General features: G+C 43.8%; 1 protein-coding gene across 1 annotated transcript; it reads left to right on the top strand.

Moving 5' to 3' along the window:
• The first annotated feature begins 4,288 nt into the window (after positions 1 to 4,288).
• Positions 4,289 to 10,561, top strand: LOC120020380 (deubiquitinating protein VCPIP1-like). The gene is given in 4 exon segments (XM_038963984.1): positions 4,289 to 5,761; positions 5,763 to 7,066; positions 7,903 to 7,989; positions 8,142 to 10,561. Coding segments are annotated over 4 exon segments (3,570 nt in total). The 5' UTR covers positions 4,289 to 4,406; the 3' UTR covers positions 8,966 to 10,561.
• The last annotated feature ends 7,326 nt before the right edge of the window (positions 10,562 to 17,887 follow it).

Genomic DNA, 17,887 nt, shown 5'->3' with positions numbered 1-17,887 from the left:
GAGATGTTGATTCAATATATCCACATAATTTTCCATCCTCGTGATGCCATCTATTTTGTGAAGTGCACCAGTCCCTTCTGCAGCAAAACACCCACACAACATGATGCTGACACCCCTGTGCTTCACGGTTGGGATGGTGTGCTTCGGCTTGCAAGCATCCCCCTTTTCCTCCAAACATAATGATGGTCATTACGGCCAAGCAGTTCTAATTTTGTTTCATCAGACCAGAGGACATTTCTCCAAAAAGTACAATCTTCGTCCCAATGTGCAGTTGCAAACCATAGTCTGGCTTTTTTATGGCGGTTTTGGAGCAGTGGCTTCTTCCTTGCTGAGCAGACTTTCAGGTTATATCAATATAGGACTCATTTTACTGTGGATATGTAACAGTATAACTTTATGGCGTCCCCTCGCCCCGACACGGGCACGAACCAGGGACCCTCTGCACACATCAACAACAGTCACCCACGAAGCGTCGTTACCCATCGCTCCACAAAGGCCGCGGCCCTTGCAGAGCAAGGGGCAACACTACATCTAGGTTTCAGAGCAAGTGACGTAACTGATTGAAACGCTACTAGCCCGTACCCGCTAACTAGCTAGCCATTTCACATCCGTTACAGATAGGTACTTTTGTACCTGTTTCCTCCAGCATCTTCACAAGGTTCTTTGCTGTTGTTCTGGGATTGATTTGCACTTTTTGCACCAACGTACGTTCATCTCTAGGAGACAGAACGCGTCTCCTTCCTGAGTGGTATGACGACTGCATGGTCCCATGGTGTTTATACTTGCGTACTATTGTTTGTACAGATGAACGTGGTACCTTCAGGCGTTTGGAAATTGCTCCCAAGGATGAACCAAACTTGTGGAGGTCCACAATTTTTTTTCTGAGGTCTTTGCTGATTTCTTTTGATTTTCCCATGATGTCAAGCAAAGAGGCACTGAGTTTGAAGGTAGGCAAATAATCTGTCTGTAAACAATTGTTAGAAAAATTACTTGTGTCATGCACACAGTAGATGTCCTAACCGACTTGCTAAAACGATAGTTTGTTGAGTTGTTGAAAAACGAGTTTTAATGAGTCCAACCTAAGTGTATGTAAACTTCTGACTTAAACTGTATCTACTGCAGCCCTCATCCGCCACATACAACACCTGTTCTTCCAGTTACATTCTGTTAAAGGTCCTCAAAGCACACACATCCCTGGGTCGCTCCTCTTTTCAGTTCGCTGCAGCTAGCGACTGGAACGAGCTGCAACAAACACTCAAACTGGATAGTTTTATCTCAATCTCTTCATTCAAAAACTCAATCATGGACACTCTTACTGACAGTTGTGGCTGCTTTGTGTGATGTATTGTTGTCTACCTTCTTGCCCTTTGTGCGGTTGTCTGTGCCCAATAATGTTTGTACCATGTTTTGTGCTGCTACCATGTTGTGTTGCTGCCATGCTATGTTGTTGTCTTAGGTCTCTCTTGTTGTGATATGTGTTTTGTCCAATATATATATATTTATATATATATTTTTTTGTAATCCCAGCCTCACAGGAGGCCTTTTGCCGTTTGGTATGTCGTCATTGTAAATAAGAATTTGTTCTTAACTGACTAGTTAAAAAGGTAAAATAAATGATCTAATGTTTGTTAAATATAGTACTGAATATACTGGCTACATTTATTTAAATGGACAATTCTGTGAAATTTCTTGTGCAAGTATTAAATTGACACAATACCTGTTAGCAAAGGTGTCAGCTAGAGATGACATGCAGGGATTGTAGTTTTGTATGACATCTACCTTGATGCTAATTAGCATTTTCAAATCTGAGCCAAATCTATTGATAAGTCACCTTGTCCGAGAGATATTTACGTGGTTATCAAAATGTCACACCAGGATAAGCCTACATGAAACACAGCCCTTATTTTAAGTGTTTCTAAAATCCCCTATGGGAGAAATGAATGGTGGAAAAATGATTGGAACCATTTCCCTATTTGACTGCTAGGTTTTATGGGTATTATGACACTTCCACTGTTGGGCTCTATGGGAGTAGTTGTCCACAAAGCGGTATGAGGGTTGTTCACTTCAACCACTGGTATTCAATGGAGAGAGATGCTGTCATATAAATAAGAATGAATAGTGACGCCCGTGGAACCTCTCACTCTAGCAATTTGACTGGTTAACTCATGGGTACACTCGCAATGGCTGTTTGGTATTGTGATGTCATGTAGAATGTTAATTCAAATTATGCTAGCTGATGTGTCTCATGCAATGGAATCCAATTTTTGTAATGTCATTTGAGTTAATTTAACTTCCTGCTTTGTTCCTATGGGTACACTTGCAATGGCTGCCAGTCCACCCATTATGCAGTCATTGACTTGAATAGGGATGTCCGTTCTATTCATTCTCATTTCTATGGATGTTATGCTACTCATAGAAATAAGAATGAATAGAACGTGCTTGGAAGCTCTAACCCTGGCTATTAACTGGTAAACTCATGGGTACACTCGCAATGGCTGCAATAATCAACTGATGCTGGATTGCCATTGTAATGTGGAATGTTCATTCAAATGATGCGGCTCATGCAATGGAATGTATTTTTTGTAAACTCAGTTGAGTTGACCTGAGGGTCCGTTAGTAAATTCCCTTTGGCTATCTACTCCGATTACAGAGCACTCTCGTCTGAGTGTGCTAGAGCGCAGAATAATCGATTAATTTACGAACGCTCAACACAGGTTGAAAATGCCTGGTGTCAGTAAACGTCGGCAAAAAAAAAGCGTAATTAAATTGTTGCCAGCAGCACAGTTAGTCACCAGCGCTCTGGATAACATGAAAACAGCCTAACCAGCTCTGCTAGAAGTAGCTAGTGCGTTAACCAATTTGCTTGGGTGCAGTTGTGAGGTCAGAACGCTTGGATCAACCCACTCCTCCGCCAGAGCGTCCAGTGTGCGCTCCGAGAGCGACACGCTCCGAATTTACGAACGCCCAGCTCTGGCACTCCATATTTAATTTATAAAAACACCCTTAACCTTAACAAAGCACAGGACAGATTGAAGGGTACACTTCCTGCTTTTACTTCTTGGCATGAGTACGCTCAAAATGGCTGCCAGTCCACCCATTATGCCATAATTGACTTGAATGGAGACGCCCTTTCTATGAATTCTTATTTCTATGATGCTACTAGCCTCATGACTCCCGAGTGTCGCAGTGGTCTAAGGCACTGCATATGAGCGCTAGAGGCGTCACTACAGATCCTGGTTCGATTCCGGGCTGTATCACAACCGGCCGTGATTGGGAGTCCCATAGGGCGGTGCACAATTGGCCCAGCGTCGTTACGGTTTGGTCGTGGTACACTGTCATTGACTTTACAAAAACTTGCTTGGTGAGCGAAACAACGAAAAAACGCCACATGGAGGGAGACAAGATTCTCCGCCTGTTTCCTCCTCTTCCCCTCTGAACAGAAACGTAACAAAACCAAAATACATCATGGTACTTGTAGTCAATTTGAAGCTAAATACACAACTAATTTATCAAACGTTATTGAAGCAGGCATAGTTACGCAATAAGATAATTAGTCTTGCTTAGTATTGTTAAATTATGGTATGCAGTGGTTGAAAGAGTACGCAATTGTCATACTTGAGTAAAAGTAAAGATACCTTAATAGAAAATGAGTCAAGTGAAAGTCACCCAGTAAAATACTACTTGAGTAAAAGTCTAAAAGTATTTGGTTTTAAATATACTTAAGTATCAAAAGTAAATGGAATTGCTAAAATTCCAGTAAATGGAATTGCTAAAATGTAAAAGTATAAATAATTTCAAATTCCATATATTAAGCAAACCAGAGGGCACAATTAATTTTTTTTATTGACTGATAGCCAGGGGCACACTCCAACACTCATACATAATTTACAAACAAAGCATTTGTGATTAGTGAGTCCGCCATATCAGAGGCAGTAGGGATGAGCAGGGATGTTCTCTTGATAAGTTTGTGAATTGGAAAGTTTTCCCGTCAAAATGTCAAAAGTACTTTTGGGTGTCATGGAAAATGTATGGAGTAAAAAGTACATTCTTTCCTTTAGGAATGTAGTGAAGTAAAAGTTGCCAAAAATATAAATACCCTCAAAAAACTACTTAAGTAGTACTTTATTTTTACTTAAGCACTTTACACCACTGGTATGTGCCTGGTTTGAACTATTACCAAAAGATCAACTCGAACGCACCAACGCGCAGTTTAGAAAACTACATGTACCACAATCCATTGCAAATTAGGTTTCGCAACAGAAAAAAACAACCGCTTCCGTGTTGTTATTCTGGCAAATAGCTAGCTTGTAATACGTGAGACAAAGCGCAATTGCTAGCCAGTTAATTTGGGATTTAACCATAATGGTTTTATAAGATCAATACCTAGTGTAGTTTTATTCGCCAGAATGTCGTTGCTACAAGGCTCAAAGAAAAAGGACAAGCGTATTTTGTCCGGTACCTGCCCAGACCCGAAATGCCAGGCGAGGCTATTCTTCCCTGCTTACGGCTCGATCAGCATTGAATGCACTGAATGTGGCCAACGCCACGAACAGAATAATCTTTTAAACGTGGAAGAAGTAACTGATCCAGACGTTGTACTGCACAATTTGTTAAGAAATGCCCTACTCGGTGTCACTGGAGCCCCAAAGAAGGGAACCGAGCTGGTGAAAGTGATGGGGCTTTCCAACTACCATTGCAAGCTCCTCTCTCCTATTCTCACAAGGTATGGAATGGATAAGCAGACGGGAAAAGCGAAACTGCTGAGGGAAATGAATCAAGGAGAGATGTTCGACTGCTCACTTCTAGGTGATCGGGCGTTTCTAATCGAACATGAGCATGTATCTACAGTTGGCTATGGCAAGGACAGATCCGGGAGCCTGATATACCTTCACGACACTTTGGAGGAGATTAAGAAAGCTAACAGCAACAAAGAATGCTTAATTCCCGTTCATGTGGATGGAGATGGACATTGCCTTGTTCATGCTGTGTCCAGGGCCCTGGTAGGCAGAGAACTGTTCTGGCATGCCTTAAGAGAGAATTTGAAACAGAATTTCAAGCAAAATCTGGATCGCTACAAGGCACTCTTTCAGGATTTTATTGATGCAGCTGAATGGGAGGACATCATCAACGAATGTGACCCCCTTTTTATCCCACCGGAGGGTGTGCCACTGGGACTTCGAAACATTCACATATTTGGCTTGGCTAATGTGCTGCACCGCCCCATAATCTTGTTAGATTCACTGAGTGGAATGAGGAGCTCTGGGGATTACTCTGCAACTTTTCTCCCTGGGCTTGTACCGGAAGAGCAGTGCAAGGGAAAAGATGGAAAGTTCAACAAGCCTATATGCATCGCCTGGAGTAGCTCTGGGCGTAACCACTACATCCCTCTTGTCGGAATAAAAAACACCCTCCTTCCCAAACTGCCGCCGAGGCTTCTCCCCAAAGCTTGGGGGGTCCCGCAGGAGCTCATCAAGAAGTACATTAATTTGGAGCAAGACGGGAGCTGCGTCATCGCCGGAGACAGGAGCTTACAAGACAAGTATGTGATGAGACTGGTCAATGCCATGGAGGAGATCTTCATGGAGAAGCATGGAATCCACCCCTCCCTGGTGGCAGACGTGCATCAGTACGTTTACAGACGGACCGGTATGATCGGCGTCCAACCCGAAGAGGTGACGGATGCTGCCAAGAAATCAGTCATGGAAAACCGGCTACATCGCTGTCTGATCTGCAATGCACTCTCTGAGCTTCATGTTCTACCTGTGGCTGGCTCCAAGTGGTAAGCTCTACAACCTGGCTAAATCCACCCACGGGCAGCTCAGACCCGACAAGAACTACAGCTTTCCGTTGAACAATGTGGTCTGCTCTTACGACCCCGAGAAAGACATCCTCATTCCTGACTACAAACTAAGCACCTTGAACACCTGCAACTGGTGCCACGGCACCTCAGTGCGGCACATCCATGGCAACGGCTCTGTGGTGTACTTAGATGGAGACAGAACCAACACCCGCTCCCAGGGGGGGAAGTGCGGCTGCGGCTTCAAGCACTACTGGGAGGGAAAGGAGTACGACAATCTGCCAGAGGCTTTCCCCATCACTCTGGAGTGGGGTGGGCGTGTCGTGAGGGAGACAGTGTACTGGTTCCAGTATGAGGTTGAGGTGACCCTGAACAGCAACGTCTATGATGTTGCCATGAAACTGGTTACCAAGCATTTCCCTGGGGAGTTTGGGAGTGAGCTCCTAGTGCAGAAAGTGGTGAACACCATTTTGCATCACACTGCCAAGAAGAACCCAGATGAGTATAACCCAGTCTCCATTGACGGTGCGCATGCTCAGAGACTCACAGACGTGGTGGAAACCCAGCAGGCTGTTGACACACAGCCACCGACTAAGATCATACTAACTGGGCAGAAATCAAAGACCATTCATAAAGAGGAGCTGACCATGAGTAAAGCAGAGCGGAGCCTTCAGCAGAGCATCAGCGAACAGGCCCTAGTGACCCAGAAAAGGAGGACAGATCGACTGAAGCAAGAGCAGAAGGGAGTCCAGGGACATGGGCGGCCGTCCTCTCCGAGTGCTGCTCAGGAACCTTCCTCCTCCGCTCCAGCCACGCCCACCAAATCTTCCTTCTCCCCCACTTCCAGTAAGGAGAAGAAGATCCGTGTCACCACTAGCGACGGGCGGCAGGCCATGCTCACTCTACAGGCTCAAACCACCTTTTCTGAGCTCCAGAGGAGCATTGCGAACGAGTTCATTGTGTCTCCAGCCCAGCAATGTATTCGACATGGGTTTCCCCCCAAAGAACTTTTGCCTCCCAAGGATGGAGAGGAGAATGAGCCTGTGGCTCTCCAACATGGGGACAGGGTGACTGTGGAGATCCTGAGAGGTCCAGAGGATCACAAGGTTTCTGCCCCAAGTGCTTCCAGTTCCCATTCATCCCTTCATTCCCTCCACTCTGTGAAGAGTGATGATCCAGTGACTTCCAGCAGAATGAATACTAGCAGAGAGCTGCAGGAGAACATTGACCTTGAGATGTCCTCCCTCTGTCTCCTAGCAACCTTAATGGGTAAGCAAGGGGAAGGGTGGGAAAATAGTTTCTTATTCAAATCAATAGGAATCTTTATCTTTACTTTATATCATTATTTACTGTTAAAAAAAGACAATCTAGCAACACGTGACGTACTTGTTTGAGCTATGCAGAACACTGCTGTGATGTCATTACAAAAAGTAAAAAATTACTTGCTGTAGAGGGAGAACCAGTTTGTTGATTTGACTATAGTACCAGGCATGCCTTCTTAGATCATCAGGCTAGTAACTGATAGGCCTATAGGCTTTACAGATGGTAGCTTTACACAGCATACGGGCATGCTGTTCTTGGATTGGTTACAAGAAGCAGGATGAATGATAGTGCTACAGGTATTGAGTGACTGGTGGGCTTACCAGGGATGGATCAAGGCCTAATCTTTGGGGATAATGACTTTTTTCCACTTGAAATAATTATAATCTATTCAAGTGCTTTTTCTGTACATCAGCGACGTGGCTTTTGGAATTCATTGCATGCAGCAGCAGTCTCGGAGAGGAGAGGGCAGACTGTATGAAAGTGCTGATGTGGTCATCTCCAATCCTTCACCTAACAACAGAGTCCGAGTTCCAGTCTCTGGACACTCTTCAGCCTTCACCGTCTTACTAGCATATTGCCATGCAATCTTATCTGGCCTGTAATATTAGGGCCAGTAATGTAAGTTGGAATAGAAGCCTTGGTAATTGCAAAGGGTGGCAAGGCAAACAATTTTTACTACAGAATTAGGATTTTTATCTGAGGAAAACCACATGATAGCATGTATTCTATTAATTTATATTCTATTTCACATGCTAATTGCAGTATTCTTCATTCCTACGCAGGAGAAGAAGTCTGGTCATATGCAAAAAAACTGCCTCACTTATTCCAGCAAGGTGGAGTTTTCTTCAACATTGTGAAGAAAGATATGGGTAGGTAGACATCTTTTCTGTTATTGTGCTCTTTGCATTTTGCATAACTAAAATGAAAACTACAGTATATATTTTTTATATTCAACCTTTGCGTGTGATATGTACTGATCTGTGTTTATGACTACCTATAATGGCTCTTGTCTCATCTGCAGGCCTGATGGATGGCAAGCACTGCACCCTCCCACACTTGACTGGAAAGACGTTTGTGTACAACGCAGCAGAGGAGTGTCTGGAGCTGTGTGTGGATGCAGCGGGGCACTTCCCCGTGGGCCCTGACGTGGAGGACCTCGTCAAGGAGGCCCTGGTGCAGCTCCGCTCTGAGGCTGCCTCCAGGAGTCGGGAGGGAAGCCCCTCTCACAGCCTGCTGAGGCTCGGAAGTGGAGGTGTGGTGCGCAAGAAGGAGCAGCTCCAGAGTGTCAATGCCTTCCAAGGTAAGGGCCACTCCCTGGGCAGTGCCCCAGGCGGCTCTCACCCTGAACACAAGCCCATCACCCGCCAGCACAGCAGCGGGGTGGACCTGAGCTCCAGCGTCTCGAAGGGACCCGACCTCTCTGACATCTCAGAAGATGCAACCAAGGAGCTGGTGCGCATGGCTCCTGGTTTCGTCACCATGAAAGACAGCCGACACCTAGACCCTAGTATGATCGAAGAACAGAGGAAAAAACTACAGGAGATGGTCTCATCCATCCAAGCCTCCATGGACAGGCACCTGAGGGAGCAGAGCAATGCAGGAGCAGGCACTGGGGGCCCTGCAGAGAGGACAAGTGGGGCTAAGATGAGTGCTTCCCAATCTGCCCCAGAGGTAGGTGACCAGGAAGCCTCTTCTATGGACGTATCTACTGCTGGTGCTCATGGCACACCAGTGAAGGCAGGGAACAAGCCTGATGGAAAGGATGCAGGGTCAGAGGAGCTGGAGGAAATGGATAGCCAGGATGCAGAGCATACCAACGCCCTGGAGCCGATGGATCATTCCTGATGGGAAAAAGGGCTCAGTCCTATAGTTTTCTCAGTCATGATCAGTCACACCTCTGTCTGGTTGACATTTAGTATGTGAATGCTTCAGGTTGTATCAAAGCTTTGGTATTCATTGTGTTTTGTTGTCTTTACTGCATGATTGCCAGAGGTTGACCATTACTGCCTTTGGTGACAGACTAATGTTATTATACAGAAACATGCACCAAGCTCCAAGGAGCGAAGCTGGTTCTCATGCGTGAAATGCATTCCTGTAGATACCTTCCATGTCTTAAGACAAGAGGTAGTAGAACAGCTTGAGTTGATGAGATCCCATCCCACGCCAGTATTGTAATGTCCGCAAACATCTGCTTTAGCAAAGTGCACACTGTAAATGTAACGAGTACCATCATCACATTTTCTGATTTACCAACATATTTGCTATAAACAACAGTGACATTTTCCAAATTTAGTTTTTTTTTTTTCTTAAACTTTGCTCTCCATGTGAATGTTTGCTGTCTTAATTCCTGAAGGAAGGAGTCACATGCCCTTATGATAAGCATATGCAGCGACTGACATTTGTTGTCAGAAAACCCTGTGATCTTTTTTAGTTTGTATTTGGGCCATTTTATAAGAATTGAAAGATTCTGTTTAAAATTATCATTTAAATGTGAGTGCCATTTGAAAGAAAGTGTAGCACTGTTCTAAATATAACCAGTTGATTGGTGGAATTTAGAGATTGACATTGAAGTGTGCACTGATTGGGGAAAATGCCTGTTGATACTTTTGGGTTCAAGGCTACTTACTGATATTTGAAGAGTAATTTATGTTACTTTTGAGATTTCTCATAAAACCCAAACGAGTGGCCCAAGTTAAGTGTGCTGCGCAAATGCTGAACTACTTGATGTGGTGCTGTATTCTGTTGGAAGGACTGGCATAACATACTACACACACCTGGGAGTATATTCCATTACTTGTATGCAATTTCCTTTAGTGAAAGATGGAATGCAGCGCAGGATTATTATTTTTTGAAATACTTTAGAATTGTATAAGACTTGATTTGTGAATTTTCCAGGTTTACAGATCTTTTTAGGAATGATAAATCATTTCAAGATTAGCGGATAATTCTTTTTCCATGAACTGCTTGCAGTTGTTGTTGTTTTGTAAACATGCAATGCTGGCATTTTATTATTCCATCTAATACATTTATGTTTGCACTTGAATGTTGTTATGCAGGGGTGTGTTGATTCCTGTAGGCTCCCTTTAGTGTTCTTACCATTCATTAGGATATAAACTTGGCATGAACCAACCATAGAAATATAGTTATTCATTCTAATTTAATGGAAACCACAATCAGCTGGTATTACTAAGAATTGTACTGTATGTCTAGTTACGTTATGGCTATTCAGCTCTAGAATTTCAACACAACATCCACAATTTGAATTACTCAGAAGAGAACTTGAACAGTGGGATATTTTTAAGTGCTGTGAACATTTATGTTGCCGATTGTGACATGAGATGTCGGATCTTTTGGTGCAGAATGTGATGTATCCCTTGAGAAATCCTTGAAAGAGATATGGAGGTTGTACATTTTGATATCTCATAAACAAACTACTACATCTCTCAGTGGTGTGAAGTATATTTCCAATTGGTTGTTCAGCCAATCCAGTTGATTGTAAACTTATAGACAAACTGTGTAGTACCATGTTGCATTCAGATCAGTTTTGTGGCATTTAATTCCTCTTGTGACATTATAAAATGAAACTTTTGGTTTGTTTGTTGGAATTTCAACCAAAAAGTGAGTTGGGGTGTTTTATAGGCCCTCAAATTGGAAGGCAGAGGCCTCACTGTTAACTAATTTAAGTGGCCATTGGGATAAAGGCATTATGGGCCACATTGAGTTTACACTTTTGTTGCCAACCCAGATTTTGGAGTATTCCAAATCACCTTGTTCTAGAATGACATGGTACCTTTGGATGCTGCCATTATCAGCTTATGGCCTTAAATCCTTGAGTCTTACTGAGTCTTGGCCTGACTTCAGGACAAGGTTTCTTATTATGGCAAAAAGCAGTTATATTTGTACCTGCCTAAAAAAAAACATTAATTGCAGGTCATTTTTTTTAAAGAGCTCCACAGCTTTTCTTTCTAGTGAACAAAATGTAAAACTTAGCACTTTCAGAAAAATAGGGAATATTAGAATAAAACATATATTAGATATACTCAAATATAGATATTGTCAGTCCAAGGAAACATTTAAAGGAAATATTAAACTCAGACAACACTGTTTTGACAAACTTGAAGTTTGTTTCTTTGTGACTGCTGTACTAATTATATGTATTGTAAGCCAGTTGTATTATAATAGTATATATTGTAGTATACTTTGTTCTGTACAGAAACTCAAGTTCTTTAATTTTTTGTTAACTTTTCTTCTTGTTTGCTAATAAAAGATTGAAGATACCATGGCTACAACATTGCTGTTTGCATGTGTGATGACTTTTCAACCAAACAATAAAGTAATTTCTTCACAATTTTGTATCGTGGTCACTAATACTTCCTTAACTACTTGCCTTTGAATTCACTTACAATTATTATTTTTAAATCAATCATGTAGACGCACTTGATCAATAGCATACATTTGGTCCCATTTGTATTTGTCACATGCACATGAAACAACAGGTGTAAACAGTACAGTGAAATGCTTACTTACAAGCTCTTCCTCAACAAAGCAGTGTTCAATATCAAAGGTAAAGAAATAGAACATTCTAGGTGAGATAAAATTAAAGCACACAATGTATGCTATATACAAGGCCAGTACCATATCAATGTGCAGGGATATAGTGGTAGTTGAGGTAGATATGTACATGTAGGCAGGGGTAAAAGTGACTGGACAGCAGGGTAAATAACAAATAGTAGCAGCAGGGTATGGGGAATGTGTGTGGGCGTCAATATGTGTGTGTGCAGGGTTGTCAGTGTGAGTGTGCACTGTCTGTCTACTTGACGGGTATATCTTCATTTCACCAGGGATGGGTCACTGCATTGTGGCGTACGGACATGGGGCTCTGTTATCTGTCGTCCACCAGATGGTAGCATTGCTTCAACTTTCAAATATCAGAAACATTCCACGTTCCATCTATCCCTTGTCATAATGTAATTGTAAGATTTTCATGAATGACTTGGTGACCAACAGCTCAATTAAAAATACAGGTGTTGTCGTGGGCTTTGTAAAATACCTGGCTGCCTGAAAATGATTTTGATATATTTGACAATGGGAAGAGAGTCTGCGTGTGGCTGCAGATCCAAGCACCTCTCTAAGGGGGTGGGCGCGAGAATCGGTGGTATATACACATTTCTGAATAAGTGTCCCGTAAAGAGACAGTACTAGCTACCAGTATCTTTCGTACCATGGAGCTGTCAAAAGGAGATGCGATGTGAGTGGCAAGATGAAGATATTAGCTAGCTGGAAACAGAATACAGAATCGATTTTGATCATCAGTCATAAACTCAACCACATGAATAACCTCAAAGAATTGTATTCGCTCAGCTAGCAAAGTGTATAGTAACTAGCTGTCTTGTTTTAGCTAGATAGCCAGACAGATTAGTTCTCTACTGTAGCTAACTTTCTAGCTAACATGCTAGTTTATTGCTAACTAGCTACATTTTTTTTTTTTTCACCTTTATTTAACCAGGTAGGCAAATTGAGAACACGTTCTCATTTACAATTGCGACCTGGCCAAGATAAAGCAAAGCAGTTCGACACATACAACAACACATAGTTACACATGGAGTAAAACAAACATACAGTCAATAATACAGTGAAAAATAAGTCTATATACAATTGATGACTTCATAGCTAGTTTAACTGATCTCTTATTTCAGAAAACTACATTTAATCAATATAAGATGCTTCTTGTCGCTTTCTCCATAAATAAAACAACTTGAACATGGCCAGTTGCAGCAGACGAAGTCGATACTTTTGGTATGTTTGAGGTGTATGTTGTCGCCTGTGAACATTATTATCATCTCCTGGCTTGTAATATTAACCTTATTGGTCTTTCCTTTCTCATGGATGTTGGGGATGCCCATGGCTGCATTGAGGTGATGTCCCAAGAAGCCTTTACAGAAAGTCGAGGGAAGAGGTAATACCTGCACTGACTGAGTTGTCTTGTCAACTCCTGAGAAAAGAGTATTTAATGCAGTGTCATTCAGGGCAGGTCACCTGTTTTGAGCCGCACCTATTTAGCTAAAAATTATTATTATTATTTTGCTTGTTTTGCATGTTATTTTGGCATTAATACGTGTCACATCAGTTTGCAAACAATGTTTAAAAAAAATCTATAAAAAAAAAAATCACTGAGTTAATAAAGCCGCATACAAACTTGGTCTCGTTTTTGCTCTCTTGAGTAAGGCAGTTCCAAAATGTTTCAGCCTAGCTCAGTGCCTTCTGTGATGGTTGGGTAGACAGCAGAAAATAAGGAGCGTAGTGGTTGGTAATGTTCTCTAGTTGCGCCGTGATTGGCTCAGTGTTCTGTCACTCATGGGGACCCAATGTCACCGCAAAATCTACGGGTAGAGCTAGAAAATTTAAGCCCCTTGGGTGCTGCAATAGAGTTACATTAGAAGTGCCCATCCAAGAAGGCTCAAGGTCATTGACCACGTTACATCTACAGTAGCTTTGAATGGACTGATCATGTCAACATCATACTTTCAAAATTTTAGCTAGCAAGCTAGCTGTCATCATGAATCAAGTCAACAATCTACTGGCAAATCCTTTTTAATATTTGTCATATGAAGAGAAATAATGAAGATACATTTTTTTAACCTTTATTTAACTAGGGAAGTCAGTTAAGAACAAATTCTTATTTACAATGACGGCCTACACCGGCCAAACCCAGACGACGCTGGGCCAATTGTGCGCCGCCCTATGGGATTCCCAATCACAGCTGGTTGTGATACAGCCTGGATTCAAACCAGGGTGTCTATAGTTACACCTCTACCACTGAGATGCAGTGCCTTAGACCACTGCGCCACTCGGGAGCCAAAAATCCTGAGAATGCCAGACTTTGATGACACCTTCCTGTTCAAGTGAGCACAGCACAACAAGGCGAGTCCAAAAGTGTCCCGTATGCTACTGCATAAATGATTTAATATGCCAGGGAGATATGTATACTGTAGCTAAGAAAGTAATGCTAAGTGTATGTTGTGTAGTATGCTGTTAGTAGCCCATGTGCCTCACCCTAATAATTTGGTCCCTTTTCCCCTCATAATTTAGCCTACTGGTATGACTTGGTGGTGCACATGTAGCCTATAGCCTGTTTTAGAAAAATGTAATCATTTAATATTGTAAGAGCTTTTATTGTCTTGATCAAGACATTTTTCAGGAGAATGTTAGGTTATCTGTCCGCCAATTGAAGGTCAACAGAAGTTGGGTGATGCAACAGTACAACGACCCAAAACACAGAAGTAAATCAACAACAGAATGGCTTCAACAGAAGAAAATATGCCTTCTTGAGTGGCCTGACCTCAACCCGATTGAGATGCTGTGGCATGACCTCAAGAGAGCAGTTTACACCAGACATCCCAAGAATATTGCTGAACTGAAACAGTTTTGTAAAGAGGAATGATCCAAAATTCCTCCTGACCATTGCGCAGGTCTGATCCGCAACTACAGAAAACGTTTGGTTGAGGTTATTGCTACCAAAGGAGGGTCAACCAGTTATTAAATCCAAGGGTACACATACTTTTCCCACCTTGCACTGTGAATGTTTACACGGTGTGTTCCACAAAGACATAAAAACGTATAATTGTTTGTGTTTTATTAGTTTAAGCAGACTGTGTTTGTCTATTGTGTCACGTTGGCATGAAGGATCGGGAGACAGATGCAGGAATGCGTAATATTTTTTTTTATTAAGCTCAAATTACAGCGTACCGTGTAAGGGCACAGGGACGAAGACCAAACAAACACGTAACAAAAACACAGGGTTGAAACCCAAACAAAAGAGCGAGGAGTACCTCGAATAAATAACACCAACGGACAATGATTATCACACGGGACGAGACCCGTAATCATCTGCGAAATCCACAAGGGCACGAAAGCCCAAAACACACAGCAGAGGTACTCACACGCACCAACGGACATTGTAACAATAATCGACAGACAACGGAAACCAAAGGGCCCACTTATACAAGTACTAATCAGTGGGAATAGGGGACAGGTGTGCGTGATGAAAGTTCCGGAGGGATCCGTGACATATTGTTGTGACCTGTCTTGATAAAAATATGTATGAACTTTCCAATTTGTAAGTCGCTCTGGATAAGAGCGTCTGCTAAATGACTTAAATGTTTGTGTGCTGTGCCTTTTTTTCTCCACACATAGTGTTATGTGTTCCTTCCAAACAACTCAACTGTAGTTTCATCTGTCCACAGAATATTTTATTTCAGAATAAGATCCAGGTGCACTTTTGCAAACTTCAGACATGCAGCAATGGTTTTCTTGGACAGCAGTGGCTTCTTCCGTGGTGTCCTCACATGAACACCTTTCTTGTTTAGTGTTTTACGTATCGTAGACTCGTCAACAAAGATGTTAGCATGTTCCAGATACTTCTGTAAGTCTTTAGCTGACACTCTAGGATTCTTTTTAACCTAACCTCATTGTATCAAGGCGTGACAGTACCCCCCTCCCCCCCAAGGGCGCGTACTTGACAGACCGGGGTGTCGGCGGTGGAAATCGGCGATGAGGGCCGGGTCCAAGATGTCTTTAGCCGGGACCCAGCACCTCTCCTCCGGGCCATAACCCTCACAGTCAACCAGGTACTGGAAACCCCTGCCCCGTGGTCAAACCTTCAGGAGGCGTCTCACCATATACGCTCTCTTGCCACCGATAATCCGGGGGGAGGGATGGGCCTGGAGACAGAAGACAAAGGACAGTGACACATGGGCTTAATCCTAGACACATGGAAGGTAGGGTGAATACGGAGGGAATTGGGTAACACAAGACGGACAGCAGTGGAACTCAGGACTCTGGAGATGGGAAAAGGACTAATGAACCGAGGAGACAGCTTGCGGGACTCTACCCGAAGTGGCAGATCTCGAGTGGAAAGCCATACCCTCTGCCCAATGCGGTAGCGGGGAGCTGGGGTCCGGCGACGGTCTGCTTGTTGACGATACCTGGAGTTGGTCTTGAGAATAGCCACCCTGGCTCTTCTCCAGGTACGTCGACAGCGGCGGACAAACATCTGGGCCGAGGGTACACTGTCCTCCTGCTCTTGTTCCGGGAAGAGTGGAGGCTGATATCCCATGGAGCACTCGAAAGGGGAGAGTCCCGTGGCAGAACTGGGAAGGGCGTTCTGGGCATACTCCGCCCAGACAAGTTGACGGCTCCAGGTATTGGGGTTGGTTGAGACTAAGCACCTTAAGGTGGTCTCCAGGTCTTGGTTGGCTCGCTCCGACTGACCGTTAGTTTGGGGATGGAATCCGGATGACAGACTGGCCGATGACCCAATAAGGGTGCAGAATGCCTTCCAGAACTGAGACAAGAACTGAGGACCCCGATCGGAGACCATGTCTATCGGGAGTCCATGGATCCAGAAGACATGCTGCACCATAATCTGGGCCGTCTCCTTGGCAGAAGGTAGTTTGAGGAGAGGGATGAAATGGGCGGCCTTGGAGAACCGATCGACTACCATCAGAATGACAGTGTTGCCATCAGACGGAGGGAGCCCAGTGACAAAGTCCAGAGATATATGAGACCAGGGATGATGAGGGACCGGTAGTGTCTGAAGGAGGCCAGAAGGAGCTTGCCATGGAGTCTTGTTCTGTGCACACACTGTGCATGCGGCGACAAAGGCAGAGACGTCAGGGACCATTGTGGGCCACCAGAAACATTGTCGGAGGAAGGCTAGTGTACGACAGGACCCTGGATGACAGGTCAGCCTGGAGGAATGAGCCCATTACAGGACCCAGGACCGGACTGGATTAGGGACAAACAGCCGGTTAGCCGGGCCCCCTCCAGGTCCAGGCTGGGAGCGTTGTGCCTCGCAGACCAGGTTCTCAATACCCCAATCCACAGTGGCAGCAAGGCATGAGGTAGGGAGAATGGTTTCAGAGATCGATGGTGTGGCAGAGGAACTGTATAGGCGGGAGAGGGCATCAGGCTTCACATTCTTTAACCGTGTGCGGTATTAGATGGTGAAGTTAAATCTGGTGAACAGGAGGGCCCACCGGGCCTGCCTGGAGTTGAGGGGCTTGGCTGTACGGAGATATTCCAGGTTTCTATGGTCGGTCCAGACCAGGAATGGCTGTTCTGCTCCTTTCAGCCAGTGCATCCACTCTTCCAACGCCATCTTCACCGCCAGGAGTTCTCGGTTGCCAACATCGTAGTTCCTTTCAGCAGGATTGAGACGATGGGATAGGAAGGCACAGGGATGAGGCTTCTGGTCCTGGGCAGATCACTGGGACAGGATGGCCCCCATTCCAACATCCGAAGCATGCTTTCCATGCCACTAACTCAAAAGCCCTTCAAGATTGCCACGGCCACCCAAGAAAAGATGCAGGGCCCGTTGAAAATTATGGTATGTTTATTATAACACATTAATGACATGTGTGTGTGTGTGTGTGTGTGTGTGTGTGTGTGTTCCATTCAAGTAACTTTATTTGTCCCCTTAGGGCAATTATGTTAGGGTTATAGCTGTGCTTCAGACACATTCAACAAAAAACAAGCAGACTAAATAGAACATGAGAGGTAATACCTTCAAAGTGCCGTCCAACAAATATATGAGTATAAAACATAGATGGAAATAAAATAAAATGAGGGTTCTGTCCATTCCATGTGTTATAACCCAGGTTGACGCATCGTCCAGGAGAGTTAGGAAATCCCTGGCTGTGGAACCCTGGAGTAAGGACTGCCAGTGCTCAACTCTACTCCCAAGAACACCTCAATGTGAGAGGAGAG

Source organism: Salvelinus namaycush, chromosome 25 (genome assembly GCF_016432855.1).
Source record: "Salvelinus namaycush isolate Seneca chromosome 25, SaNama_1.0, whole genome shotgun sequence".
In the NCBI taxonomy this organism is placed as follows: Eukaryota; Metazoa; Chordata; class Actinopteri; order Salmoniformes; family Salmonidae; genus Salvelinus; species Salvelinus namaycush.
Note: the sequence above shows the minus strand (reverse complement) of the source record. Positions and strands in the feature narration are given on the sequence as shown.